Raw genomic sequence first — 25,651 nt, 5'->3', positions numbered from 1 at the left:
TGAACTGCCCTCGGTGCCATTTTGCCTTTCAGCTCACCTTTCTGACCCTCAGCAAAGCCCAGGCAGCCAGAGCCTTTCCATGCTTCACACGCTCTGCTGTCTCATGCTTTAGTGCTTATCTGGAGCACGCAGGGCCCTGCCACTGCGTGGTCGTTACACTGAATGGTACCTCTTTATCTTGCCTAAAGGAGAGGCATTGCTGAAGTGCTCCCTGCCTCCTTGCTGCCCCAGCCTCACCGTGCAGGAGTGAAGCTGGCTTGATTGCCGTCCCTTTGGGGGAGAGGATTGTAGCTTACCACGGGCACTGAGAGCTCTGCGTGTGGAGCCTTGGCTCGCTCTTGGTGTTGCCCTCCCAGGCTTTGTGTGCCACCTCTGCAGCTGTGCTTTTGGGGACAGCGTGAGAAAGAAGCACAGAGTGAACATCAGCTGGAGGACTGGGCAGCTGGGATGTTCGGGATGTCTTGTGCAGCACAACAGGAGATGGGAGGAGTGTGGATACGGACTCTCCGCAGAGCTGCTGGAGTTGTGCTCCTGGATAACTGGGAGTAGCTCTCCTACATCTGTCACTTTTCACCTGAAAGCTGTGCTGTGGTGGCTGCAGCATCCCCTGACGGTGGCCCTGTCTCCTGGGTGACCTTGGAGCTGAGGAGTTCTGCTGGAGCCCTGTGGGCTGTGAGAGTTGTGTGGCTCTGAGGGAGTTAAGGCAGCGGGTTCTGCACGTGGGCTGGCTCGGGTCCCACGCTCTGCACCAACAAAAGGGGTTGGTCACAGCCAGGCTGAACAAAAGGCTTTGGGCAGTGCCACCGAGCCCCCACAGCAGTGAGAACTGAGGTTTGTTGCAGCTGTGAGGGCCATTGCGAGGAAGCTCTGTGCCTGAGCTCGAGGAATTCATGCAGGGGGTGTAAAACTGGGCAGAAGGAGCTCTTAAAAAAAAAAAATAAATGAGTGCTTCTTTCCAGAGGTGTCGCACGCTCTCTAGAGCCCTTTTCATCTACAGGCACTGGATCCTTATGGGGCAGTGCCTGGGGAGCCCTCTGCCAGCCACGGGTTTACCAGAAAGCAGTGAAGTTGCTCACAGGATTCATCTCCTGGGTTTGAGTTCCTCCCCTGTCTCCTTAGCAGGAGTAACAAAGCAGGCTGCAGGAGGCTGGGATGCCTTCCTGCAAGTCTCTCACTGCAGAGGACCCCATCTGTGGACTTACCCAGCAGATGTACTCGTTACCTGGGGAAGGGCAACCTGGGTCTCTCCTTGGGTCTCTTGTGATGCCGTCTCATCTGGTGGTGGCCTTGGCAGCATCAAAAACTTCAGTGGTTTGGTGTGGAGTTGCTGCAGTTGTGCATGAGAAGTGCTGGGCTGTGTGCTGACCCTGGCACGGATGTGAGGATGTCTCCAGGAATAAAGAAGCAGCTGATGCTGTCCTCCTGTGCACGTAGCCCTACAGCAGTGGGAAATACCTGCTTGTCAATCCAGCAGGAAGAACCTGAGGGAATATTGATATCCATCCGTGGAGCTGCTTTTTAACTGGGACGCCTTGGGGGAAAACCATCTGCCTGGATCACGGTGAATATTTTCCAGTTGTTTGAGCACACAGTCTGCCTGGTACTTTTATTTCCCTTCAGTGCATTCACGGGGGCACTGCTCAGAGGCATCCGTTGCATCGTTTGTTCTCTTCTGCTTTAGGCAGTTCTGGCATGTAGTGCTGAAGGTTTCATGTCAGTTCCTTCCAGCATCCTGGGGTGCTGAGGTCTGTCACACTGCCCTGCAAAGGGAATCCAAACAGAGATGGGGGGTTGCCACTCTTGGCACAGAAACAGCTGTGACAGTGCTCTCGGGCCGGAAGTAAACTGCAAAACCTCATTTCTCATTTACTTTTCTCTCTGTTCCAGAGCCTAGCCCAGCTAGAGAACCTGTGCAAGCAGCTGTATGAGACCACAGACACTGCGACACGGCTCCAGGCAGAGAAGGCCCTGGTTGAGTTCACCAACAGTCCCGACTGCCTGAGCAAGTGCCAGCTGCTTCTAGAAAGAGGGAGTGTATGTAAACCAAAAACATCTCCAGTGTATCTCACTCTTCTGGACGTGGATGGGGCTGCTGGCCCCGGCTTCTGCTATGCAGTGTTTGTCTTGCACACCCAGCGTGGCTTGTGTGTCTGCCTCAATTTGGAGGCATCCTCTGCCAAAGAAAGCATTGGCACGCTGATGGCAAGCACTGCAGCAGCATAATTAGCTGCACACAGGTCTGATGCCTGGTGGGGTTTGCTGCATTCTTTGCAGGCTGCCACCCAGCTGTGCCAAGCTTTGAGTGGAAGGTGTTATAATGGCAGTGGCGGGGGGGTGGAAATGGTGTGTGCGCAGAGGTTCAGAGGAGATAAAACTAATATCTGAAACTCAGATTCCCAGCGGGCAGCTAGCTTAGCATCCAGCACCGCTGCTTGACGTTCTTGTTGTGAAACGTGCACTCAATGCCTCGTTTTTCTTCACAGTCGTCCTACTCCCAGTTACTGGCAGCTACATGCCTTACCAAGCTCGTGTCACGCACAAACAACCCGCTACCGTTGGAGCAGCGAATCGATATCCGTGAGTACAAGGCTTGGTTTTGCTGAGTGAGTGTCAGAAGTTGTTGTGCACGCTTCCATCCACGAGCGGGAGGCCTTCTGCAACCTCCCACGTGTTACCCCTGAACATTCAAAGGTACAGAGTGGAAAGAAATAATTCTCTTCCACGGAGTCTCCTCCTGCGTTGTTTGCTGGTAGAGCTCCAGGTTGAAGATGTAGAGCTGTGGAGATGGAGGGGATTGAGGACTCTGAGGCTGGTGAATGAATCTTTGATAGGTTCCCTTTGGAAGTTAAAATACACACGGTGCTTTCCCCTTCAGAAGGCGTGCTTTCCAAAGTGAAATTTTTTCTGGGTCTCTGAAATATCAGGCAGAGTGTTTCCTAAGGGAGCAGTCATTCTGTCGCAGTGCTCTTCCCTGGAGAATCACTGATGCTTCCTTTCCTCCAGGGAAGGGCTCTGAATCTGCTCTCTTCTGTAGAAATGATGCAATCTATGATCATCCCTGAGATCTTATAAAGCTTTCCAGCTTCTCTCCCTCCTCACATACAGAGTGCACACAGAGGATGGGGTTTAGTCTGCTGACACAGAATAAGTTACCTTTGGGGGAGGAGCTCACACCTGTCTGTCTGCTTTCCAGATCTGTTCCACAGCTCTAGAGCCTTGAAGGCACAAATGAAATCCACGCTTTTATCCAACCCACTGCTGTGCTCATCATAGGGTTGATTTTTTTTTTTTAACTCCTTTCATAAAGATACTTTTATCCTAACACAGCATTTCCATCTCAGCTCCAGCTGCTGTGATTTTGTCTGCAGAAACCCTCTTCTCTGTGTTCCAGGAAACTATGTGCTCAACTACCTTGCCACCAGGCCGAAGCTGGCCACGTTTGTCACACAAGCACTGATCCAGCTGTATGCCAGGATCACTAAGTTGGGCTGGTTTGACTGTCAGAAGGATGAATATGTCTTCAGGAACGTGATCACAGATGTCACAAGGTTCTTGCAGGTCAGAATTTATGATGAATGCACATCTTGTGGGATTTGAAAGTCTCTGCGTTTGGTCTTTCATTTGATTTGCATTTGTTGACTGAACAGTGACTCCAAGGCTTAAAAGCTAAAAAAACTGACCTGCTCTGCCAGCTGTCCTCATTTAATCTTGGTGGAGTGGGGAGGTTTTCCAGTGGTTCTGTATAGATAGCATGCAAACACTGAGCTTATGGGCAAGAGGTGGCTCCCATGAAGAAGTGGTGAATCCCAGAGCTGAACATGCCTGGATTTGTGTTGCAGGTGAGTTTGGTCTTGGAAGTTGGAAGAGATCAAGGCGATTTGAGCAGGATGTGCCAAGCAAGGCGGAGCTGGGGAAGGAAACATCATTTATTAGGTGCAGGGCAGAAAGTGGGGCAAAGGAGCAGTGCAGGTTACTTCTCTGGAACCACTTGCTAAGTGGGTTGCTGTCTCTAGTGAAGAGGTATCTGTTGCAGACTCGTTTCACAGCGGGGCCCCCGTTGGCAGTCTGCAGTGGAACCAGAGGCCAAAAGGGCTGTGAAGGATGGGCTCCCTTCCCTGGGAGATAGGCTGTGCTTTCAGCACTCGGGCCGTGGGGCTGCTGCTCGTATTATTCCAGGTCTGCAGTTCAAAAAGAAGAATTCTTTTCCCAGAGTTTCCGTCTGACAGCTCTGGAGCCATCCTAACGTTGCAGAAATGTCTGCACAGCTGCTGTTAAAACCAAGGAAACTGATTTAAAAATAAACCATCATCATCACCAGTCTTCTCAGGGTTGGGGTATGAAAGGAACGTGGGGATTAAACTATTAAATAAAAGGAGCCTATTATTTATTAGCTCACATAACCACGTTCTTCATAAAACCTTTGCATTAAGATCAAGTATTTCATAACTGCATTTAAATTCTCGTTTGATACTGCTCCCAGGCTTCTTCCAAATCACAATACTACAGGGCTAAAGCAGTTGTAGAGAAAGCTGTCTAGAAGGCTTAAAAACAGAAAGATTTGTGACTAGCAGTGATGTTTCCTGAAAGCAGCCCAGCAGTAACTCCTTTCCCTGTCCCCTCCTTCCTCAGGATAGTGTAGAACACTGCATCATAGGAGTGACAATCCTGTCCCAACTAACTAATGAAATTAATCAAGTAAGTGCTACAGCCTTCCTCAGTGAAGTAAGTGTCCAATTTTCTCATTCATATTGCTGTGTCCTGCTGTGTCTGTGCGTTGCTGGGGGTTTTTGTTTGTATTTCTTTTCTGTGGGTTGTTTTCCTTTTTGGTGTGGGGAGCATTGCGTAGTGGGTGGGATTATTTTTTCTTTTTCTTGTTTGTTCCTTACACAGTCCCATACCTGTGTGGTAAGATGCTGCTTCCTCCTGGCCTGAGGAGCTGTGTTGTTTCACTGGCATCTTCCATCTTCTCATACTTCCATGTAATCTTTTGAGATCAAAAAGGAGGGAGCAGTGCTACACAATGAGTCGAACCTACCCAGCAAAGACCAAGTCCAGAGCATCAGGACATCACTACCACCTCCACTAGTCAGACCCCGTGCACTGTTACACCTTAGTCCTTCTGCCAGGAGGTATTGAGCAGGGAGATAAAACAAAGAGGATTTGTCAGATTGTGGAGGCTTTTAAAGCAACCTGTTCATTCAGTGCTGGAATTCCCAGCAGATGGTTCCCAAACAGTTTAGGTTCACTGGGGTTAACGAGTGCTGTGGCTTTGCTTGGTGCTGCCTTACGTCACTTCCCTGACAAGTGGCACAGAATTTGCCATTATTAAGCCACCATTGGTGGCTTCCACTGCCCATGGAACTTAGTGGGTTTTGCTGATTATTTTTGGTTTTTTTAGTGTCTTACTAAGGAAAATTGCTAATAAATGGACTAATCCCAGCACCAGAATGGGTTGATCCTTGTGTGGGGTTTGAAAGATGATGACAGGTGGTCTCCAGAACTAGAAATGGTGGAGGAGGTGTTTTCCTGGCCAGGTCAAAGCAGCAGTTTCTCCTGCTGAAATTGAAGTTCAGCATCACTGAGTTTCCCAAGCCCTTCTCTGTAATCTGAACAGCATCTGCATCCACTTCAGACCCAAATTCACTTTCTTAAGCCTGGCCAGGTCAGTAAATCCAAACCTGCAGCTCTCCTCCTGCCTCTCGTGCCACGTCATTACTGTGACAGTTTGCCCAAACCCTGGCCAGTGACTTCATCTGCACGCAGGGAAGGTCCTTCAGCTCCACACAACAAGGATGGAGGGGCTCTGCCTGCCTCCAGCAGTCAGCATCCATGCAGGCCTGCCCTTGATCTCACAGCAGTGATCAGCACACGAACTGGCACCTGTTCCACTTCCCCACTCCCTACAGCTCGGTGTAAAAACAAACAACAAAAAATGAAATCAAAGACTTGACTCAGAATTCCCTTCCTAAAACCTTGCCTATCAAATCTGCCACAGTTTGCTGTTCATTCCCGTGCCCTGTGCGAGCCCTGCGCAGGGCTGCATCCAGTGACTCATCTTGGAATGTCTAAAAGTGCCACTACTTGCAAAATAAACCTTCTGTCAACATTCCCACTCATCAGAGTGGGGTCATGTACACAACAAACAAGCAGAAAGAAAAAAAAAATCCCACCCTGTCCTCAAGCTTTTTCTGGTAACTGTTTAAACTTCCATTTATGTTATGCAACAGCAGAATTTGCTAAAGCTCTGTTGACTGAAGCTGATGTTCTAAAAGCTGGCAGCACAAATAGAATGGAGAGCTTAGGAACTGTGTTGAGGTATCAGTTTTCATCCTGAAGAGCTGCACAGACTTGCCTTGCTGCGTGCCTGCTGTGCTACAGGAGTTCACTTAGTTACACCACGTGGAAAAGGGGAGGGAAACTTGTTTGCTGCAAGCACAGAAATACGTGAGATCTGTAGTCACTGTGGAAAGCCCTATTGCTCTATCCCATGATGACTGCCCATCCCATAACTCATCCTGTGTTCAGATGGAGCAGTCCACAAAGTGACCCAATCTGTGGTGCCTTTGTTAGCCCGCGTTCCTCATGCGTTCACTGGATTGGTGTCTTTGTTACCCATTGTAAAGCAGTCTGTGCTTATCTGCCTCCCGTTATCACGTGTCATCTTTTATTCTGATACGATGAGAGATCCAGAGCTGGAGTTCACGACAGATACACCGAAGTCCAAACTGTTTGCTGCTGGTTAACTCTCCTAGTTTTGTTCCTGTCTGTGCAGGTTCAGGAGGGGATATGTAAGTGGCCTTTTAATTGCTAGTAGTTGACCAAGTGTCTGCCCAGCGGCTTCAGGTAGGACTCAGCTCTCAGGAGTGCTTCAGAAAGCAGTGCTCGAGTTTCTCAATGCTTCTGTCCTGTTGAAAATACCACCTGCTTTGGAGGGGGTTTAAACGAACTCGAGAGTAACCCAGGGATACAGCAGAACGGTGTTTTAGGTGAGATGTTCCACTGCAAGCCCACGATATGCTTTGTGCATGGAGGAGGTGAGGGCAGAGGAGGAAGCACAGAGGGCGTTTGTCCCCTGGTGCAGCCCGCTGGTGTCATGCCAAGCTGGACAGGGAAGCCTTGGTGTCCCCAGAGCTGCTGCAGCACTCCTGTGTGTTCTGCTGGCCTTGTGCCACCTCTGCCCACCAGTTCTAAGCTCTGCTTTTCTCTCTACCCAGGCTGATACAACTCATCCACTGACCAAGCACAGGAAAATAGCCTCTTCCTTCCGAGATTCATCTTTATTTGATATTTTCACACTGTCATGCAATTTACTGAAACAGGTAAGGAAGCCATCGTTTGACATCTCTCCTGGGGGCTGCGAGTTGGGGCAACAGCCTTCGGGCTGACAATCCTTCCAGTACAAACCTTGAATGTGTGCTCTGCTCTGAATTTGCTCTTTAGGAAAGCTTCCACTTGGGTTTATGTTATCTGTGCAGCAGTTGCACAGATTTGATTGGTTCAACTTTTATCCTTCCAGCTGAACGATGTGTCAGCGTTGACAAATAGCACGGAATGAAAAGCAGACTTTATTTTAAAGATGGTTTAAAATGAGCAGCTCTCGTTCTGCCAGCAACAAAGCGGGGATGTGGGTGTGATTTGATCTTCTTTTTCTTATCCTGATTTCCAAAGGAAGCACGGCCTGCACAGTTACACTGGTTTTCATTCTTTGTGCACCCCGAGCAGCTCTAGTAACATCTGAATTCAGCTGTTTCTTTCAGATGCACTGAGGATGTATTCGAGTGGGAATCCTCCACTTTTGTGAAGAGAAGCACCTGGCCAGGTGGCTCAGCTGAGGGTTGGAGTATAGTGCAGCCTTGCTGGTGTTTGTGGAAGGTGCTGAAGCAGAACAGGGTTTATATGAACGCCCAAATCCTTTTGAGAGTAGCTGGTGGTACTTTGGGCTGCTAGAAACCAGTGCTCACGCTTCTGTCAGCGTCCATAAAACAGCATGCAGTCAGGCAGCCCCAGAAGAATTACTCATTGTGGAGGGAGTGAAGAAGACGTTCCAGCCACTGTTGGCACGGCTCTTGGCAGTGTCAGCACACTGCAATATGTTATTTGCAATAGGCTTAAGCTGGAAGAGGTTTGTTTTGTTTCGAGCACAGAGCAGTGATACAAAGCAAAGAGAGGCTGGCCCGTCCCTGGAGTGCAGACCTGAGTGCTGCATTTAAGCTACAGCGAAACGACCTCGTGTCCCACCGAGTCCTTTGTGCCACTTGAGAGTGTGTGTGTGTGTTTTCCCCAGCCATAGCAGAGCCCTGTAACTGGAGCAGGGCTGATACAGATCATCTGTGCAGCAGAAGTGACTGCACTCCTTTCCATCTGAGGGGTAGGAGGAGTGACAGGATTCCCTGCTGCTAGGTGCTTGTCAGCACAGCGTGTGTTCTTCTGTTTAACCTTAATAAGAACTTCTGTATCTCGTGAATCTCCCGGTATAATTGCATGCTGGCAGGCCTGGCTGCTTCTCTCCTGTGCAGCACAAACCAAGTGGAAAAGGAAGCCTGTGTTTACCCATCTCACATGAAGACTAAGTGTGTGGCAGTGTGGGGCTGCAGGGCTACGTGATCCCTGTGGCTGCCACGTCCCCATGAAGTTGAGTTGGTGTCTCAGCCTCAGCCGTCACCTTCATTTTCTTATTTCTGCTTTTTGAACCCACCGTATCTTACAGGCTTCTGGGAAGAACCTGAACCTAAATGATGAGAGCCAGCATGGTCTGCTCATGCAGCTTCTAAAGCTCACTCATAATTGCCTGAACTTTGATTTCATTGGCACGTCAACGGATGAGTCCTCAGATGATCTTTGCACTGTGCAGATCCCAACCAGTTGGAGATCAGGTAATCCTGCTGGGGGAAGAGGCCTGGATGGAAGCGTACCAGCTGGAAGTCTGGGTGACTTGATAAAGCCTTCTCTGCACTTCAACTTGTGCACACAGTGCCAGACGTAGAGGCCAATTCAAGAAACAGTAAATTATTTAGGGGGGAAAAAAAAAAGGAAAAAAAAAAAAGCTATAAAAATAACAAATAGCTTGTCACCTGTTCTTCACACCCTTCCCTTCCTCACCAGGCATTTTGCAGGCAGTCCTACAGGCTGCTTTCTTAAAATATTATCCTGTAGTTTTGTCACAGTGCCATATAGCAGCTGGTTTATTTCTGGAAAAGCCAGAAGGCAAGTTATGTAAAAATGTAAAATCCTTTGGAGATGTTCTTCAGTGTGCAGTCCTCTGTGTGACAAGCATGCAGCTAATCTTGATTTGGACAGATAGGCCTTAGATTTCTGGAAAGCAGTGACTGGAGGTGTTGCCAATAAAGTGCTCTGTTCTGTTTCAGCATTCTTGGATTCTTCGACCCTTCAGCTGTTTTTTGATCTTTATCATTCCATCCCTCCTTCGTTTTCTCCTCTGGTAAGTTGGGTGTTTGTGTTCCTTACAGTCTCCACAACCAGAAGGTGTCTGTAGGGCTCACCCAGGAGTTTTGCTGTTGCTTGAAGGTCCCAGAAGGACCTCACGCTTTGTTTTGGTGGCACTGCTGTGCTATTTGTAGCCCCGCTCACTTGGCACTCGCTACTGCAACTGCATCTTTGGAACCTATTCTCAGTGAAATTCCAGAGGTTTGAGTTGAGAGTGACTTAATTGCTCCTTTTGGTGTTCTAATCCCTCCTTTTCTGTCCGCTCCCTGTCCCTTCAGGTTTTGTCCTGTTTAGTGCAGATTGCCTCTGTACGCAGATCCCTCTTCAACAATGCAGAACGAGCAAAGTTTCTGTCTCATCTCGTTGATGGAGTCAAGCGAATACTGGAAAACCCCCAGGTGAGTGTTTGAGTGCAGTCACTGGAATTCTCTGCTTCAAGTTCCTTCACCAAAAATGCTTTCTAATGTACACATCTCACCTTTGGCACTGGGGAGACTGCTGCGACGTTTTGCTGCTCTCTTCTTTCTGTCCCGTTCCGTCTCTGCCTCTTCCTGTTGCTGAGTAGTGCTGTTTCTCAGTTCTCCTTTTTTTTTTTCCCCTCTCAGAGTTTATCAGACCCAAACAACTACCACGAGTTCTGCCGATTGCTGGCCCGATTGAAAAGCAATTACCAGCTGGGAGAGCTGGTGAAGGTGGAGAACTATCCCGAGGTCATCCGACTCATTGCCAACTTCACCGTGACCAGCCTGCAGGTACGAGGTGCTTCCACCTGCCCTCGCTGGCTGTTGCACTTTCTGTGCTTCAGAAGTCAAAACAAATGGATAAAATAATCACAGCTCACTGATTTCCTTTCCTTTCTGCTGGCTCTTCAGCACTGGGAGTTTGCACCAAACAGTGTTCACTATCTGCTGAGCTTGTGGCAGCGGCTGGCAGCGTCGGTGCCCTACGTGAAAGCCACTGAGCCTCACATGCTGGAAACATACACACCAGAAGTCACAAAGGCGTACATCACATCCAGACTGGAATCTGTGCACATCATATTGAGGTATGAAAAGCAGAGAGGTGGCAACGCTGCTGCTGCAGGCACCAGGATCTGGCACAGGAGGCTCTAGTGGTTCTGTCCTGAGTTTTCTTTTAGGAGCAGATGTGGCTGCAGGAAGTTCAGCAGGTCACCAAAGGGTTTTTCAGGGAAGCTTACCTTAATCTCGGATTCTGTCTTTTATTATACAAAAGAAAACGTGCGTTTTCTAAGCTTTTTTTTTTTCTTTCTGTTCCTTTAGACCTCAGTCAGTCTCAGATGTTTGAGATTGATCCGGGTGGTTTCAGAGGTGCTCTCTCACCCACCTGCAGCATGCCACTCCGAATTCCCATCCTAACAGAGAGGGATAAGCATATAAAGTGTGATTCACTTAATTTTTAATCTGCTGTAGGATGGCACAAATCATGCCTGGAAGTATCCCTTTTACTTTGAATGTGAAGGCAGCCTGGAGGACCCTGCTGCAGTGCCTTTATTTGCCTGGGATGAGTTACACCTTGAGTTTGTATGTCAGGTATAGAAAAATAATCTTTGAATGAAGGGGAGACAAATCAGCTTATCCCTTTAGAGATACCTAACAAAGCACGGGTGGAACAGCAGGTTTATTTAATTTTGGTATTCGCAGTGCAGTGCAGTGTTGAGGTTAATGCAGTTAGAGAAAAAGGAAACTGAAACATGAAGAAAGATGGAAAGCTTTATGTAATAAAGACAGCCAGACAGAGAACTTGTTCTTGGCACTAAACTAACCATATGTAGCCATAAAGATTAAGAAGAGCTTACTCATCCCAGCTCCTCAGGGTCCTTCCACCTGAACCACTCATGTTTTCCTGATTGATGGCTGCAGCAATGTTCAGATTATTAGATCAGTCTGTGCAGCTCTCCATCACGACAGAGACATCGCTCACTGCAGTGTGTGCGCCCAGGGAAAGCACCTCCATAAGCTTATGTTCCAGGTTGGGCCATCGCTGCCTTTTAAGTCCTTATCTAAGCTGCTCTCTTGCTGCCCAGGGATGGTTTGGAGGATCCACTGGATGACACTGGCCTCGTGCAGCAGCAGCTGGATCAGCTCTCCACCATTGGCCGGTGTGAGTATGAGAAGACGTGCGCTCTGCTCGTGCAGCTCTTTGACCAGTCAGCCCAGTCCTACCAGGAGCTGCTGCAAAGTGCCACCGCCAGCCCCATGGACGTTGCTGTGCAGGAAGGTGAGCTCTGGGAGAGCAGTGGTTCCAGAAGCCTGCATTCCTGGTGAAATCCACGCAGGGCAGCCAGATTTCGCACGTGTTTCCCTGGGGAGGTGTCCTATGGTACAGAATATTCTCGACTGTGGGCAGACGCTCCCAACGCACACAGCAGTGCTTGCTGGAGGTGTTGCTGTCCTGCAATTGACTGCACACCTTTTTGGGGAATGATTTCATCCATCTGCCTGCCCAGTCTCACAGAGATGGGTTTTAAGGATGTTCTCTGATCCATGGGTGACCGGCCGTACTGCTCTGTCTGTCTTTTGTCCGAGGGAGGGTGCAGAGCATTCATCTGAACTTCTCTGCCTGTGCAGCAGTTGGTTGGGATGAATAACTGGGAGAAAGCTGCAAACCTCTGTCTGAAGGGGAGTGTCTGTCTGCAGCACAGGGTGGGCTCTGCACACTCTTTGGTTTAGGAATCCTTTAACATTAGCCACAGAAAAAGCAACACCTTTTTTGAGATGCAGGTACAGCTGTGTTACGCCCCTTCTCTAATAACATAGCTGGCTTATCCTTCCTTGCAGAAATTGAGCACATCAGCACAAGTTTAGAGACTACAGATCCCTTCCGAAGCAGTATTTGATCTGTTACAGTGCCGTTGTGTGGGCAGAACTCTGTGTGATGCTGACTTCTGCATCAGACATGGATTTTGAAAGGATAAGTGCTGCCTGCTGGCACCTGCACATGTTTAAATACACAGGATGCACTTCTACAAGGAAGTGACTTTCTGCGAAGGAATAGCTTTAAATAATGAACATCTTCCAAGCAGACCTGGCATCCTTTATTCCCTTCCTCGTAAAGACGTGCTTGTTTTCCACCAAGTGGAGAACTGAGTACTGCTGGTAAACTTGGCACTAAAACAGAAAGATAGTCCTATCTTTACCAACCTGAACTGCAGGTCTCCTCAGCTTCCTCCACGTGATGTGAGGTGCTTGGTTCTGATGTCTTCTGTTGGTTGCAGGGCGCCTGACGTGGCTGGTCTACATCATCGGGGCGGTGATTGGTGGTAGGGTCTCATTTGCCAGCACAGATGAGCAGGATGCGATGGACGGCGAGCTGGTTTGTCGGTAGGGATGCTGACTGTTTTCTAGCTGCCCCACTCTTGAAGTCTGTCAAAGAACTGCTGTCATGAAGCTGTCACCATGTTCTTCCTCTCTCTTCGCTGAAAAGAACAGTGTGGAATTGGCCGTCCTGAAAGAAGAGATCAGCAGCTCTGGCTACAGCCAGAGCTCCTTCTTTAGCAAATTAAATCCAGAGCAGATTTCTGCTGAGGCTTGACTAAATTGGGAGGTCTGGGTTGTAAGAAAGAGGATGAGAGGGGAAGAGCGTGAAAGAGAGGAGTTCATTCTGGGCTTAAATGCATGCATCGAAGTAGAACTAAACGAATGCTGGTTCTCTGAGGTGGAGGGGGAAATCTCCATTAAAAACCCAAAGTGGGTTTTGTCCTTACTGTACTGCAGATATTGTAGCCCTTCTCTACGTGTTTAAGGCTTTGGGGGGTGGTAGACCCTCTGCAGTGCAAGCAGCACTTGTTGGATGTGAGAACACGTGTGGACTGTTAATTACAAACAACCCTGAGCCACACTGAATGCCTTGTGGTTTGGAGCCTAATTGCTGTGCTCCAGAAGGGTGGGAAGAGGAGCTAACCTGGGCAAGTGTGAAAGCTGGGCTGCTGGAGAGCCGTGGCTGATAAATTACATCAAGCATTGGCTTCCCAAGTAGTTACTGAAGGGGAAATGGTGAGACATTTCAGTAACTCTTAGTGCCAGTGTGTATGGTAGGTGTTGGTAAGAATCTGTGCTTTGTGGCTGGGATGGGATATCAGCTCTCCTGCCCCCCGTTGTGCTGCGTGTGTTACCCTGCAGTCCCACCCCTCGTTGGCCCTGCTCACAGCTTCCCACAGGGCACAAAAGCCAGGTGGAGTGTCATTTAGAGGGGAAGAAGCAATGGTTGACAGGCTGGATCAGTCCCTGGATAAGGATCAGTCCCTGGATAAGTGTGCTACAGCACCTGAAGCTCCCTTCTTTAGCAAATTAAATCCAGGGCCTGCTGTCCCTGTTGGAAGGGACATAGAAGCCTTAGAGTGGCCTTGCACAGAAAAGGAATGCATGCCAGTCGGTCTTGTTGTCAGTTTAGTTAACTATTGACCCAAAACAGCAATGCAGAAAGTAAAAACCAAGCACACCCTGTGTGCCTGAAGCCCCTCAGTGCTCCTGCGTCCAGCAGCAGTGACCTCTGCTTCCCCCCTCCTTGCAGGGTGCTGCAGCTGATGAACCTGACAGACTCGAGGCTGGCACAGGCTGGCAATGAGAAGTTGGAGCTTGCCATGCTGAGCTTCTTTGAGCAGTTCCGGAAGATCTATATTGGAGATCAGGTGCAGAAGTCTTCCAAGGTAATCTCCTTTGTGTCTTTTGCCATGCCAGGCGCAGTCGTAGCTTCACTTTTTAGAATGAAAGCAGGTGGCACTTAGGAGACTTGCCTGCTCTGTTTCCTGGATCTGTGTTAACACTTCAAACCCTGAGCTGCTCTTGAAGCACTGTGCTCTGTGTGCGTGGGGAAGGAGACAGAAATGGTGACAGCAGCCTTAAACTTGAGATCTGGGTTCAGTTTTATCCACCAGCTTCCTTCTGTGACTTCACATGAGTCCCTTAAGCCCACGTGCATGTGAAAGTCACTTGATACATTCAGCCAGCAGGAACACAAGCCGTTGTATCTATGCCTGGTTTCCTCAGCTCTGAAGTGAAGATAAATAGCCGTTCTCTTAATTACAAGGCAGTTGTAGATGGACTGGACTCTCAGTGCCTTGGTGCAGCTTCACAGATGTAAGAGAACTTTCAGAAGAATACAAGGAACATCCTTATTCCAGAACTTGGTTCTCTTCCAGTAGCCTGTGGCTGCGAAGGGAGGACAAATGAAAATCAAGTGATCCATGATCATTAGTCTTGATCATTAGTTGCTTTACTGGCAATTCCTGAGTTGGTGTTGTCTTTCCCTCCAGCTGTACCGCCGTCTCTCAGAGGTCCTGGGGCTGAACGATGAGACCATGGTCCTGAGCGTCTTCATAGGGAAAATGTAAGTGTTCCTGATCGCAGGCAGCAGAGGTTCCAGGGCTTGTCTGAAGGTGTAACCAGGAAGACTGGAATATGAGGGAATGCTGTTGTCTAAAACCAGTAACATCTGGCTACTTGAGAGAATTACAGGCTGTGATCAAGGGCTTAAGTCACACACAGGATTGATTTATCCACCGTGGATTCTAGCCTGGGCTATGGAGACACAAAAATAGCCCGTACACCAGGATAATGGATTCTTTTTTCAGTGCCTGCTTAGTAAAACCAGTCAGAGAGGGGACAGCCTCCAGTACCCCTGCCCTGTCACTGGACCTTTGCCAATCACCAGCCACAAAAGCTCTGTGGGGAGGGTGCTGCTCCTTCAGAGTGCAATTTGTGCTGTTTGGTCCCAGGGTAGCACAGCTCCTTTCCCTAAAGCTCTTCCACTCCAGCACGCAGCTCTCTGGACCCAACCTGTCGGCTGGCTGTGGTCAGTTGGCGTTCTGAAGCACTTCCCCAGCTCCGAGGCTGAATCCCAGTGCCGTGTGCCTGGAGCTGTGCAGCAGCTGGCTCCGAGCTCCCCTTGGCTTCTCTGGCATCACCCCCTCGTTAAGTGCACGGGCCTTTGCCTGCCCTCACGCGCCTGAGCTGCGCGTTCTCAAGGGGTGAAGTGGCTCTCCTGGAAAAGAAGCAAGGGCTACTAGAATTCTGCAGCTGACAGTGGATGGTGCAGGTGCAGAATTGCATACGTCTGCATGTAGTCACTGCCGCAGAATTCTCTTACCCTTGCTGCAGAAACCAGCCCTGGAGTGCCACAGAATTCCAAGGGCCTGGGTATGGGCCAGTGTAGCTTGGGACCCAAGTAGTGAAGATTATCTGAAGGATAATTTTCTAGTCAACCAAATGTAAGTACAGTGATTTTATACCAATATTTTGTGGCTTGTAATGTCTGTGGTTTTGGTGGAGGGTGGAGCTGCTGATGTTGGGTGACTTTTGACTAGAAGAATCCTCTGCGCAGCCAAGGGGAGGCCGAGCAAAGCCCTCTGACCCGTCCTGTTGTCCTCTTCCCTAGCATCACCAACCTGAAGTACTGGGGTCGATGTGAGCCTATCACCTCCAAGACGCTGCAGCTGCTCAACGACCTCTCCATTGGATATCCTTTTCCGAAGAGCTGAGGGGGTGCAGAACAGAGGGAAGAGCAGCCAGGTGCTCAGCTGGAACAGCAACGCTCTGCGTCTCACAGACGGCTGAACTGCTTCACCTTATGGGTACTGAGAAGATAGCGAGAGTGCCAGCGCTTCATCGACGTGTTAGTTAGCTCTTGAGTTATAACCAAAGGCTACAGCATCATTCTTTTTTAATTTGGGATCGTAATTGCTTTGCAGCTCACCGTCCACAGCGTTAATTTGTTTACAGCCGTGGTCCGTTTGATGCTCTCCTATTTGTTCTTCCTGACAGAGTTTAAAAGCAAATCCCTTCAGCTCTCTGCAGTAGTGCAACTCGGTAAGAGTTGCTCTTGAGACAAATGGAAGAGAACCTACAACGCAGTTAATAAAACAGACACAAGCCTTCCCCCAGTTTTGCCCTAGAAAGTGCTTTGCAGGCATTTGCAGGCATTGCAGGAGGTGTTCTGCTGAGTGCAGCTTCCTTAACACCCCCCTTACGTACAGCAGCGTCAGAAAGCTGGTGAAGCTGAGCGCTGTGCAGTTCATGCTGAACAATCACACGGTAAGTCCTTGCCTCCCGTTCGTTGTCTCACCACAAACTCCTCCGTCTGCCTTCTGGAGCTGAGATAACCCCCTGGTTTTAGCACTTGGACTCACTGAAAGTTTTCCTCTCTTCCGCCATACTTGAAAATGGCATCTCTTTGTTCAAAGCCTGCCCTTCAATTTGGAGGGGTTATAATTACACTTTCATCCCAGAAGGGGTGACGTGGGGCTGTTTGCTCTGCACTGAAAGACAGCTGTGTCCAGCGGGAGGCAGTCAGTACTGCTGCCCATGCAGACAGGAGGGCAGCAGGCACTGTTTGTGAAAGTTAAAGCCAATTTGAATGCCCCAGCTCTCATGGTGGAAGCGCTGACTCAGAGGAAGCTCTGGGATAGCAGCATCTCTCCTCACTGCCCTGGGAAGACCTGGGATGCTGATTTGAAATCCAAAATGTCAGAATGAGCGATTAGAAGTGAGCAGCAAAGTGCAGTGGATTTCTGCCTCGCCTCTCAGAGTGTGTGGCCAGTGGATGCTGTAGTGACAGGAGCCGTGTCCAGAAGGCCTGGACTGAGCGGTTGAATGGGGCGCTTTGTTCCCCTATCTAGGGGATATTTTACAGGCAGAGCTCTGGTCCAGGAACTGCATTTGGTTGGCTCTGCAGGGCTGCTGCTTTCCCATGTGTGAAGGCAGAGTAAGCAGGGACTGGTTTTGCACAGCTGTGATACCTGAAGGAACCCCACGAGTTTGGGGGCAGATGGCTGCCGTGCTCAGGAGGCAAAGCAAGGCTTCCTCTCGGCTCCGGGGCAGTTCCCAGATGAAGAGTGGCAGTGCAGGATCTGCTGGCAGCCAGGAGGGCTGGGTGGGCAGCACAGCTCCAGCAACCTGCCGGCACGGTGCGCGTTGCCCTCTGGTGGTGTTTGCTCTGATAGCCCACGGATTCACTTCTCATTCCTGCACAGGCTCAGAGTTAGGCAGGAGAATGAGGAACCCAGGAGCCTCCTCGAGCAACTGGTTCTCCTTTAACCTGTCTCTTCTGTTTGCAGAGTGAGCACTTTTCCTTCCTGGGCATTAACAATCAGTCCAACCTGACTGACATGAGATGTCGGACTACGTTCTACACGGCACTTGGGCGTCTTCTCATGGTGGATTTAGGTACATGGGGCTTTGTCTGGGATCCAGAGCTAAGCAGTAACTGTGTGGTTTGGATGCTGGCTCCGCACTGTGCTGAGCCCTGCTATTTAGAGAGCAGTAAGCTCCTCCAGAAGGGATGCCAGGATGGGAAAAGCTAAATGGGGAGTGAGAAAGGAAGGGAAAGAAGCTTGAGACCGGGACCGAGTTAGTCCTTCGTCCAGCATTTCCCTGGGAGGGCAGGGTTTGCTCTGAGCCTTTCCTGTAAGTTGGATGTTGCTGGCTGGCAGCACAGGGTCTCCTCGCCTCTGGCTGTGTGGGTGACCAATGTCTGGATGGCTCAGAGAGGCAGACCTGCAGGGATGTGCAGTCTGTTTCCTCCCAATTTCTGTCTTATTTCAGGAGAAGATGAGGATCAGTACGAGCAGTTCATGCTTCCCCTGACAGCTGCCTTTGAGACTGTGGCACAGATGTTCAGCACAAATACTTTCAATGAACAAGAGGCAAAAGTAAGTTGGGCACAACCTTCCCTGCTATCTGTGCTCCCCTCTGATAAGACAGGTGGATGGCTGGGCTGCGATGGGTGCTTTCCTCCTGTTACAGTGATGTTCTCTGTGCTCCTCCAGGTCTAGGTGTAGTTCATAATTAAAGGTGTGAGGCTTATCAGCCAGCTGGGAACCAAATATCCCAGCGTTGTCACTACCTTAACGCAGCTTAAAGAAGCTTTCTGGCACTTGAGAGGAAGAACTGTCTGACCTGGATGGGCAGCGACCATGGGAACATACTGCTGCTGGGGTGGGAGGAAGGGAGGCAGCTGAGGGCTGGTGGAGCTGGAGGGGGAGAGATCCCTTTAATGTGGCGTTTCTTTTGCAATGCAGAGAACTTTGGTTGGTTTGGTGAGAGACTTGAGGGGAATCGCCTTTGCCTTCAACGCCAAGACCAGCTTCATGATGCTGTTTGAGTGGATGTATCCTTCCATGCGTTGTCTGTTGAGCCCTCCTGACGGGAATTCTGCCTGTCTGCATCCCAACGCCCTGCTTTTCCTGCTGAATTCCGACTGGGGTTTTTCTTGGCTTCTGTAGCGCCCGGTGTCCTGTCTGTAAGCCCTCGGACAGCCTTGACTTGGTCTGAGTGCAGCCATGTCAACACAGACATCAGCTCAGAGCTGAATTGTTGGGGTTTTTCCAGATGGACCTCAGAGATCTGACCTGTAAAGCACAATGGCTCCTAATGGGGCCTATGCATCTCAGCACCGACGGAAGCTTTCCTCGTGCTCACTGAGCACAGTATCTGCACTCCAAATGTCCCTTTGGCGCTGAAGGTCAGCTGTCTGTTTCACTGACGGATCTGTTTTGTCCAAAGCCCTTTTGGTTCTGGTTTGTGCTGTTAAAAGGAGTACACACACAATTCCTTCAGTCAACCTAGAAGGTTTTTCTCAGGCAAAGCAGACGCCAGCAAGCAGCACCAACTCTGCTTAGCCTTGTTCATAGGCTGCTTTGCAAGGCTTGGCTGCAGCACACAAAACAAGCCTTTTGGTAGAAACTGTGACCTTTCTTTTTCACACAAAGCAACAAAGCTCCTTAGCTTTCACCTCACAGCTACCCATCCTACATGCCAATCCTGCAGCGGGCGATTGAGCTCTGGTACCACGACCCAGCCTGCACGACGCCTGTCCTCAAACTGATGGCTGAGCTGGTACATAACAGGTAGGAACCTCAGCTGCAGGCTGGCAGAGATGGGTGCCTGTCTGCTGCTTCAGCCATAGGGTGGGGGTTGACAACCCTGTTGTGTTTGCTTTGCTTTGGTTTGCTCGTACTACCAAGAGCGGGAGGGGGAAAACCTGGCATTGCTTCAGCAGGGGGAGGACAGCTGATGGTTCATAGATAGCAGTCGTGTCGTGGCTCAGTGAGCCCAGGAGAAGCCCGATAAACGTGCTGAATTTCTTTAGGGTGTGTTTGTAAGGATGTCACCGCGAGGGGGAAGCAGGAGAGCTGTGTTAATCTGCAAAACCTGTCCTTAAATTCTGTCTGGCAGAGGGTGACCACTTCTGCTTTAAACCACGAGCTCCCTGCCAGCACAGAGGGACCTCTGACGCCATTCAGATCATTCAGAGTCTGTCTGATCTAGCAGTGGAAGGCTGCCAGGGTGCTGCTCAGGCCCGCAGCCAACTGAACACAGCCCTGTAGGAAGGGACCATTGTCGCAGCCGAGTGGAAAGGACAGAAGGTTCAGACGTGGTCATTGCAGAGCTCTTGAGAATCCCTACTGTCAGACTGACCACAACCGAATGGCATCTTTGTAGCAGGACAAACCTTCCTGGAAAAGTCCGCTCATTTATTTCAGAGGTGAACTGAACAGCTCACTGCACTTTCCAGTTTGGAGATCTATTCAGTGCAGGGCTCGAAATGCCAAGCTCTGAACTTTTGGTGATGTTATGAATAGGAGCTAGTCAGCAGTGCTGCCTTCCAAGATGCTCACTGTGTTTGTGTACAGCAGCCTGGCGACCATTGCCAAGACAGGATTTCCACCCTCAGCCTCATCGTATTCCTAACGCCTGCAGTATATAGGGCCCTTTCTTCTGCAGCAGCAGAGCCTGTCTGTCCCCCCAGCCCACACCCCGCTGGTGCTGAGCAGCAGTACTCGAGCAGAGCAGAGGCACCGAGGGAGGAGCGTGGCTCTGTTGTGCGAGCTTTCTTCTCGTTCCCACCTGTGGTTGAGCTTCAGTTTCTCTGCTGTCTTTCTCTTAGATCCCAACGGCTGCAGTTTGACGTGTCCTCACCGAACGGCATCCTGCTCTTCAGAGAGACCAGTAAAATGATAACTACTTATGGTGCGTGCCCAGGTGGGCTGCAGGCAGCTCGGCCCGCCCCCGGCTCCTCTGGCTGGGGGGGAGGGCTGGGTGCTCGCCGGTGGGCCTGAGCTGGGGGGCGGTGCTGGGAAAGGTGCTGAGTGCGTGCTGGGGTGCAGGGAGCTGCTTCTGCTCCAAGTGCTGGGTAGGTGGGGCTCATTCACCGGGAAAACATGGAAGAAAATGAGAGTAGTGAGCAGGAAGCCTGGCTGAGCCCCTCGTGGGCGTGCAAGCTGACAAGGGCAGACCTGCAAAGCAAGTGGAAGGCAGCCCTGTCCTCATGCATCCTGTTTCCGCAGCAGAGCTGCGTGCGGCCGTTCTGAGCTTAATGGTCCTTAACTGGTGGCTGGGAAATCAGTCTGTTGGACTCCCTGTAACGCCTTACGGCTCTGCTTTTTGTTTTGCCTTCACCCTGGGGCAGAAGGAGATCGAATGTGGTGGCTGAAACACTGAGTCCTCTTCTGTGCTCCCACAGGAAATCGTATCCTAACGCTTGGGGAGGTCCCAAAGGATCAAGTCTATGCCTTGAAGCTGAAGGGGATTTCCATCTGCTTCTCTATGCTGAAGGCCGCACTGAGTGGGAGTTACGTCAACTTCGGGGTCTTCCGTCTGTACGGGGATGATGCACTGGACAATGCCTTGCAAACTTTTATCAAGCTTCTGCTTTCCATCCCTCACAGCGACCTCCTGGTAAGCAGACAGCTGAGATGAGCAGTGTCAGCACACAGATTACACAGTGAAGGAATACTTTAATCACAGGGATGAGTGAACTGGTGCCACCTCCCAGAACCCCAGTTTGGCACAGCAGGAAATTACAGCTCCTGCATGCGTGGCTGCAGGTCCCGTGTGAGGGAGGGCTGGGACTGCACTGCAGGGCCTGAGGGCTGCCCTGCTGCTCCTCCCCCAGCAGGGTACACCCCAAATCTCAGCAGCACAATTACCAAAGCTATTGCTTCTCTTCCTCGGAGCGAAGGGTTGTTCTTCCCTGCTTTGCCTGTGGGTAGAGATTGGCACCTGACCTCTGTGTCTGCCAAGCATCAGCACTTCCAGTGCAACCCGTTTGCTGAAGGCATCCACCTCTGAGTTTTGCTCCTGTGCAATAATCCATTTCGTGGCAGAGCTCTGAGGCTCCCTCAGCACAGCCCTGCTCCTCCAAACAGGGAGGAGAGATGGCAGCACGTTGCTCACAGTCTCATTCACTGCAGCAATTGGAAAGAAGCTGCATTCGGTTCTTGATCTGTGAGCAGACGAGAGAGCTGCCCTGCTCTGGGATTTTTGTGGCACCGACTGCAGGAAGAATTGGCAGTGCAGGCTGCTGGGCCTGGTGCTGCATGGGTGGGTTTGGAGGTGAGGCAGACAGCTGGAGAGCTGCTGCTATCTCTGCTCCCCAGCTTTGGCAGCAGGCAGCAAATGCTCCCCGTCAGAAGCGAGCAAAGCAGTGGGGAAAGATGTTCAGATAGAGCAGTGTTGGAAGCTGTTGTGTTGGTGGAGCCTGTTTGGAAGGCAGGTGGTGGGAGAGAAGGGAGAAAATGTGTTGGCCCAGAAGTTCCGCTGTAGGAAATCTTTGTTCTCTTTCCAGGAGATGGAGCGAGCAGTTTTCAGGTGATAAATGAGTTTGGGTTGGGTGTGCAGCTCTGCAGAAGGTCTCTGCTGGGTTATAGGCCAGCCAAGAGGCCTGAGTTGTCCCTCTTTCTCTCTCTGCAGGACTACCCCAAACTCAGCCAGTCGTACTATTCCTTGCTGGAAGTTCTTACCCAGGACCACATGAACTTTATAGCCAGTCTGGAGCCTCATGTAATCATGTATATTCTCTCTTCCATTTCAGAAGGCCTCACTGCACTGGGTAACTACCTCTGCTCTCTGTTAACCTTGTAGGGCTTTGGTTTGGGAGTGGGGAAAAGATTTTGGCTGCTGTTTCAAACTGAGAGATAAAACGTACGTCGCAAACGGGGAGAGATTGCTGTAGGGTGAGGTGGTTCGATGACATCAACGGAGCCTCCCAGGTGTGCCTGAGTCAGGGCAGTGCTGGCAGCATCCCAATCTCTGCCTCTTTCCTCTTCCTGCAGACACCATGGTTTGCACAGGCTGCTGCTCCTGTTTGGACCACATTGTCACCTATCTCTTCAAGCAGCTGTCTCGCAGCACCAAGAAGAGGACCACACCTCTGACCCAGGAGAGCGACCGCTTCCTGCACATCATGCAGCAGCACCCCGAGATGATCCAGCAGGTGAGAATGGCTGTCAGGCCCCTGCCGAGCCCTGGCTGCGATGTCCTGTGGGTGCTGCGTGCCTCCTGCTGCTCAGCCCCAGGCTTTTCCTGAGGAAGAGGGATTTTTGGCTAACGCAGCACCTCTCCTGTGTGCTCATCGTATGGTAGGGCTGCTTCAGAGCCGCGTTTTGGGGCTGTGCTTCTCCCTGTGCAAGGAAGGGTTCTCCTTGTGGTGCTGGCAGTTGATAGAAGTGAAGCCAAGCAACACACAGCCAACCACAGAGCGCGCGGACTCCTGCTTTAAGGCGTGATTTGTTTCATTACCTTGGAGCAGGGCAGGGGCACGTGTGTGCTCAGAGCTGGCACTGCAGTGTCCCCGCGCTTACCAGGCCGTGCTCAGAGCTCAGCATACAGAAACAATCTGTGGTCCTCGAGTTGGGGCTGCACGGAGCCCTCGTCCCTCTGTGCCTCGAGCTGCTCACTGCATTTCCCTCAGCATTACCCAGCCAGGGGTGTCAGTGTCAGCACAACCCCCGCATGAAGGCAGGGAGTGTTGTGCCATCCTTGCTAGGAGATCGAATCAAGCTAAAGCTGGCTCTCTTGGAGCCAGAAGCTGTTTTTTGAGGGTAAAAGGGAAGCTGCATCTTCCAAACCAGCTCGGTCAAACGCTGGCTTTAATTCCTTCTGCTTCATAATGAGGCCGTGGCACGAAGCAGAAACCTGGTGCAGGCTGGAGGAAGATCCCAGAGCACGGTGCTGTCTGTGCGTGTAAGCACTCAGCGTTGAGGAGGATGAGATGATCCTCCTCTGGTCGTGCCAGGAGCAAACAAACACCTCCACAGCCGGGAGGAGGGCTGGGCTGGAAGGATCTCCTCTGAGCTCCATTTTCCCTCTTCCAGATGCTGTCAACAGTGCTGAATATCATCATCTTTGAAGACTGCAGGAACCAGTGGTCGATGTCTCGGCCTCTGCTCGGCCTGATACTGCTCAATGAGAAGGTACCCCCCCACCCCCCCCGTCCCTCTGCTCGCCTCCAGGCAGTGCTGGCAGAGCAGGTGGGGAAGTTGGGACCGGCAGCTAATTATTAATTACCTATTAATTTCTCATCTCTAAGAGCACTAGAAGAGCTGTAACGCTTCCTGGAGGGCATTCCCCATCCCAGAGCCGAGCTGGCCGTTCTCTGGAAGCTAACCCTGCTTTTCTTGTCCCCCCCCCCCCCCCAGTACTTCTCCGACCTGAGGAACAGCATTGTGAACAGCCAGCCCCCGGAGAAGCAGCAGGCCATGCACCTCTGCTTTGAGAACCTCATGGAGGGCATCGAGCGCAACCTCCTCACCAAGAACAGGGACAGGTGAGCGCTGGCACGGCACGGGGGGCTGGGGGGGGGGGGGGGTCGGGAGGGCGAAGGACCCCGGCCCGACCGAACGCTCTGCCTCTCCCTCAGGTTCACACAGAACCTGTCGGCGTTCAGACGGGAGGTGAACGACTCCATGAAAAACTCCACCTACGGAGTCAACAGCAACGACATGATGAGCTGACAGCTCCCAGCTCCTCCTGCACGGCGCAGCATCTCTTTGGCCCGGCCCAGAGGGGTTCCCGTTTTCCGATGGAAAGAAAAGAAGGGGCGTTTTCTAATCCCTGCTCTCCCCCAGGGCTGAGCTGCGGCGCTGCTTTGGCCCCGTGCTCCACGTCCATAGGGAGGAAGGGAGCAGGAGGGGTTGATCGGCGGGGGCAGGGTGCTTCTGTTTCCGTGGGAGGGGGTGGAAGGGCAGCGATCGGCGCCGGCACGGCGGCCCCCGACCCGCACACGTCGGCTGCAGCCCCCGCCTTGTATAAAACATGTACATTTTTTCATAAACATTTTGAACAAGGTTTATATTGACTCGAGGTTTAAAAAAAAGGAAAAAAAAAAAAAAAAAAAAAAAGAAAAGGAAAAAAATTACCGAAACAAACAAACAAAAAAACACCACACACACAGACAAACACACACAAAATAGAAGAAAAAAAAAAAAAGAAAAAAAAAAAAAAAGAAGTGTGATTGCAAATGTTTCTCTATAGAGTCCTGGTGCACCGGTGAGGGGTTGTGTGTGCGAGTGAGAAGCGTGGCCTGCAGGGCTGGATGGGCCGGGGTGGGTGGGTGAGTGGGAGCCACCACCATCGGGAGAGAGAGAGAGAGAGGGAAGAAAACAAAACGGACAAAAAAAAACCAGAACGAACCACACCGACAAGCGTCCTCCGATCCCCAGCGTGTATTTTTTTCTTCTTCTTCAGGCCCTTAAAACAAAAGAACTCACGGCCTCCCGTCCTGCCCTCGTTGTTAGGAACTCGAAGCCATGCCGTGTGCTCTCATTCCTGCTTGCTCGTGGGTGTCCCCCCCCCCCCCCCCTCCTTTCCTCTCCCCCCACCCTGTGTAGCGATGTCAGCCCGCTTTGGCAATGCCCCCCTCCCCAAATTGCGGTTCCCCCCCCCCCCCCCCCCCACCCCGCAGGAGCACCGCAGTGGGTGCAGCCCCTCGGCAGCAAGGATTGCCCAGCATGAAGCATTCGCACCCCCTGCAAAACGAGCCCCGTTCTTTGGGTTTTTTTTCCTCTCTAAGTCACCACGTCGATGTTCTGGACATGAAATCTGCTGACAGAGGAAAGCAGACGGGGGGGGGGGGGGGGGGGGGGGAAGCATTGGCCTCCTACTTTTCCCACTGTTGTTGCTGCTATCGGTGTGCGCCCTCTGCTCAGCTCTCCCACCGCTCCGTCCCGAGGGTCTCAGTTCTCATCCCACACCCCCTCCTCTTCTTCCCCCCCCCCCCCCTTTCTTTTTTTTTGTTGGTTTTTTTTCTTTTTTTTCTTTTTTTTTTGGTTGGTTTTTCTCCCTTCTTTCCTCCGGCGATTGCGTGTTGGGTCCTTTTCCGCGTGAGCCGATTGCTGGTTGACTTGTAAGGGTGTTTGCTGCATACAGTGTAAGCATTGTGACTGCAAATAAACTTCAATGGTTTCTACTGA

At 51.0% G+C, this 25,651-nt stretch overlaps 1 protein-coding gene across 1 annotated transcript in view; it reads left to right on the top strand.

Annotated features, from left to right (window-relative positions):
• The window catches only part of XPO7 (exportin 7), a 32,974-nt gene extending 7,323 nt beyond the window's left edge, over positions 1 to 25,651 (top strand). Inside the window, exons 2-28 of the mRNA XM_085242742.1 lie at positions 1,888 to 2,034; positions 2,484 to 2,577; positions 3,392 to 3,558; positions 4,630 to 4,722; positions 7,215 to 7,319; positions 8,708 to 8,873; positions 9,366 to 9,439; positions 9,723 to 9,842; positions 10,050 to 10,196; positions 10,317 to 10,489; positions 11,489 to 11,682; positions 12,680 to 12,785; positions 13,975 to 14,110; positions 14,717 to 14,790; positions 15,838 to 15,918; positions 16,430 to 16,493; positions 17,516 to 17,624; positions 18,003 to 18,109; positions 18,479 to 18,567; positions 19,199 to 19,306; positions 20,347 to 20,429; positions 20,923 to 21,137; positions 22,152 to 22,290; positions 22,514 to 22,674; positions 23,555 to 23,653; positions 23,879 to 24,006; positions 24,100 to 25,651. Coding sequence (XP_085098868.1) covers positions 1,888 to 2,034; positions 2,484 to 2,577; positions 3,392 to 3,558; positions 4,630 to 4,722; positions 7,215 to 7,319; positions 8,708 to 8,873; positions 9,366 to 9,439; positions 9,723 to 9,842; positions 10,050 to 10,196; positions 10,317 to 10,489; positions 11,489 to 11,682; positions 12,680 to 12,785; positions 13,975 to 14,110; positions 14,717 to 14,790; positions 15,838 to 15,918; positions 16,430 to 16,493; positions 17,516 to 17,624; positions 18,003 to 18,109; positions 18,479 to 18,567; positions 19,199 to 19,306; positions 20,347 to 20,429; positions 20,923 to 21,137; positions 22,152 to 22,290; positions 22,514 to 22,674; positions 23,555 to 23,653; positions 23,879 to 24,006; positions 24,100 to 24,193 — 3,273 coding nt within the window. The 3' untranslated portion in view covers positions 24,194 to 25,651. The remainder of the gene's footprint in view (positions 1 to 1,887; positions 2,035 to 2,483; positions 2,578 to 3,391; positions 3,559 to 4,629; positions 4,723 to 7,214; positions 7,320 to 8,707; positions 8,874 to 9,365; positions 9,440 to 9,722; positions 9,843 to 10,049; positions 10,197 to 10,316; positions 10,490 to 11,488; positions 11,683 to 12,679; positions 12,786 to 13,974; positions 14,111 to 14,716; positions 14,791 to 15,837; positions 15,919 to 16,429; positions 16,494 to 17,515; positions 17,625 to 18,002; positions 18,110 to 18,478; positions 18,568 to 19,198; positions 19,307 to 20,346; positions 20,430 to 20,922; positions 21,138 to 22,151; positions 22,291 to 22,513; positions 22,675 to 23,554; positions 23,654 to 23,878; positions 24,007 to 24,099) is intronic.

Source organism: Meleagris gallopavo, chromosome 24 (assembly GCF_905368555.1).
Source record: "Meleagris gallopavo chromosome 24, MGAL_WU_HG_1.1, whole genome shotgun sequence".
Taxonomy (NCBI): domain Eukaryota; kingdom Metazoa; phylum Chordata; class Aves; order Galliformes; family Phasianidae; genus Meleagris; species Meleagris gallopavo.
Note: the sequence above shows the minus strand (reverse complement) of the source record. Positions and strands in the feature narration are given on the sequence as shown.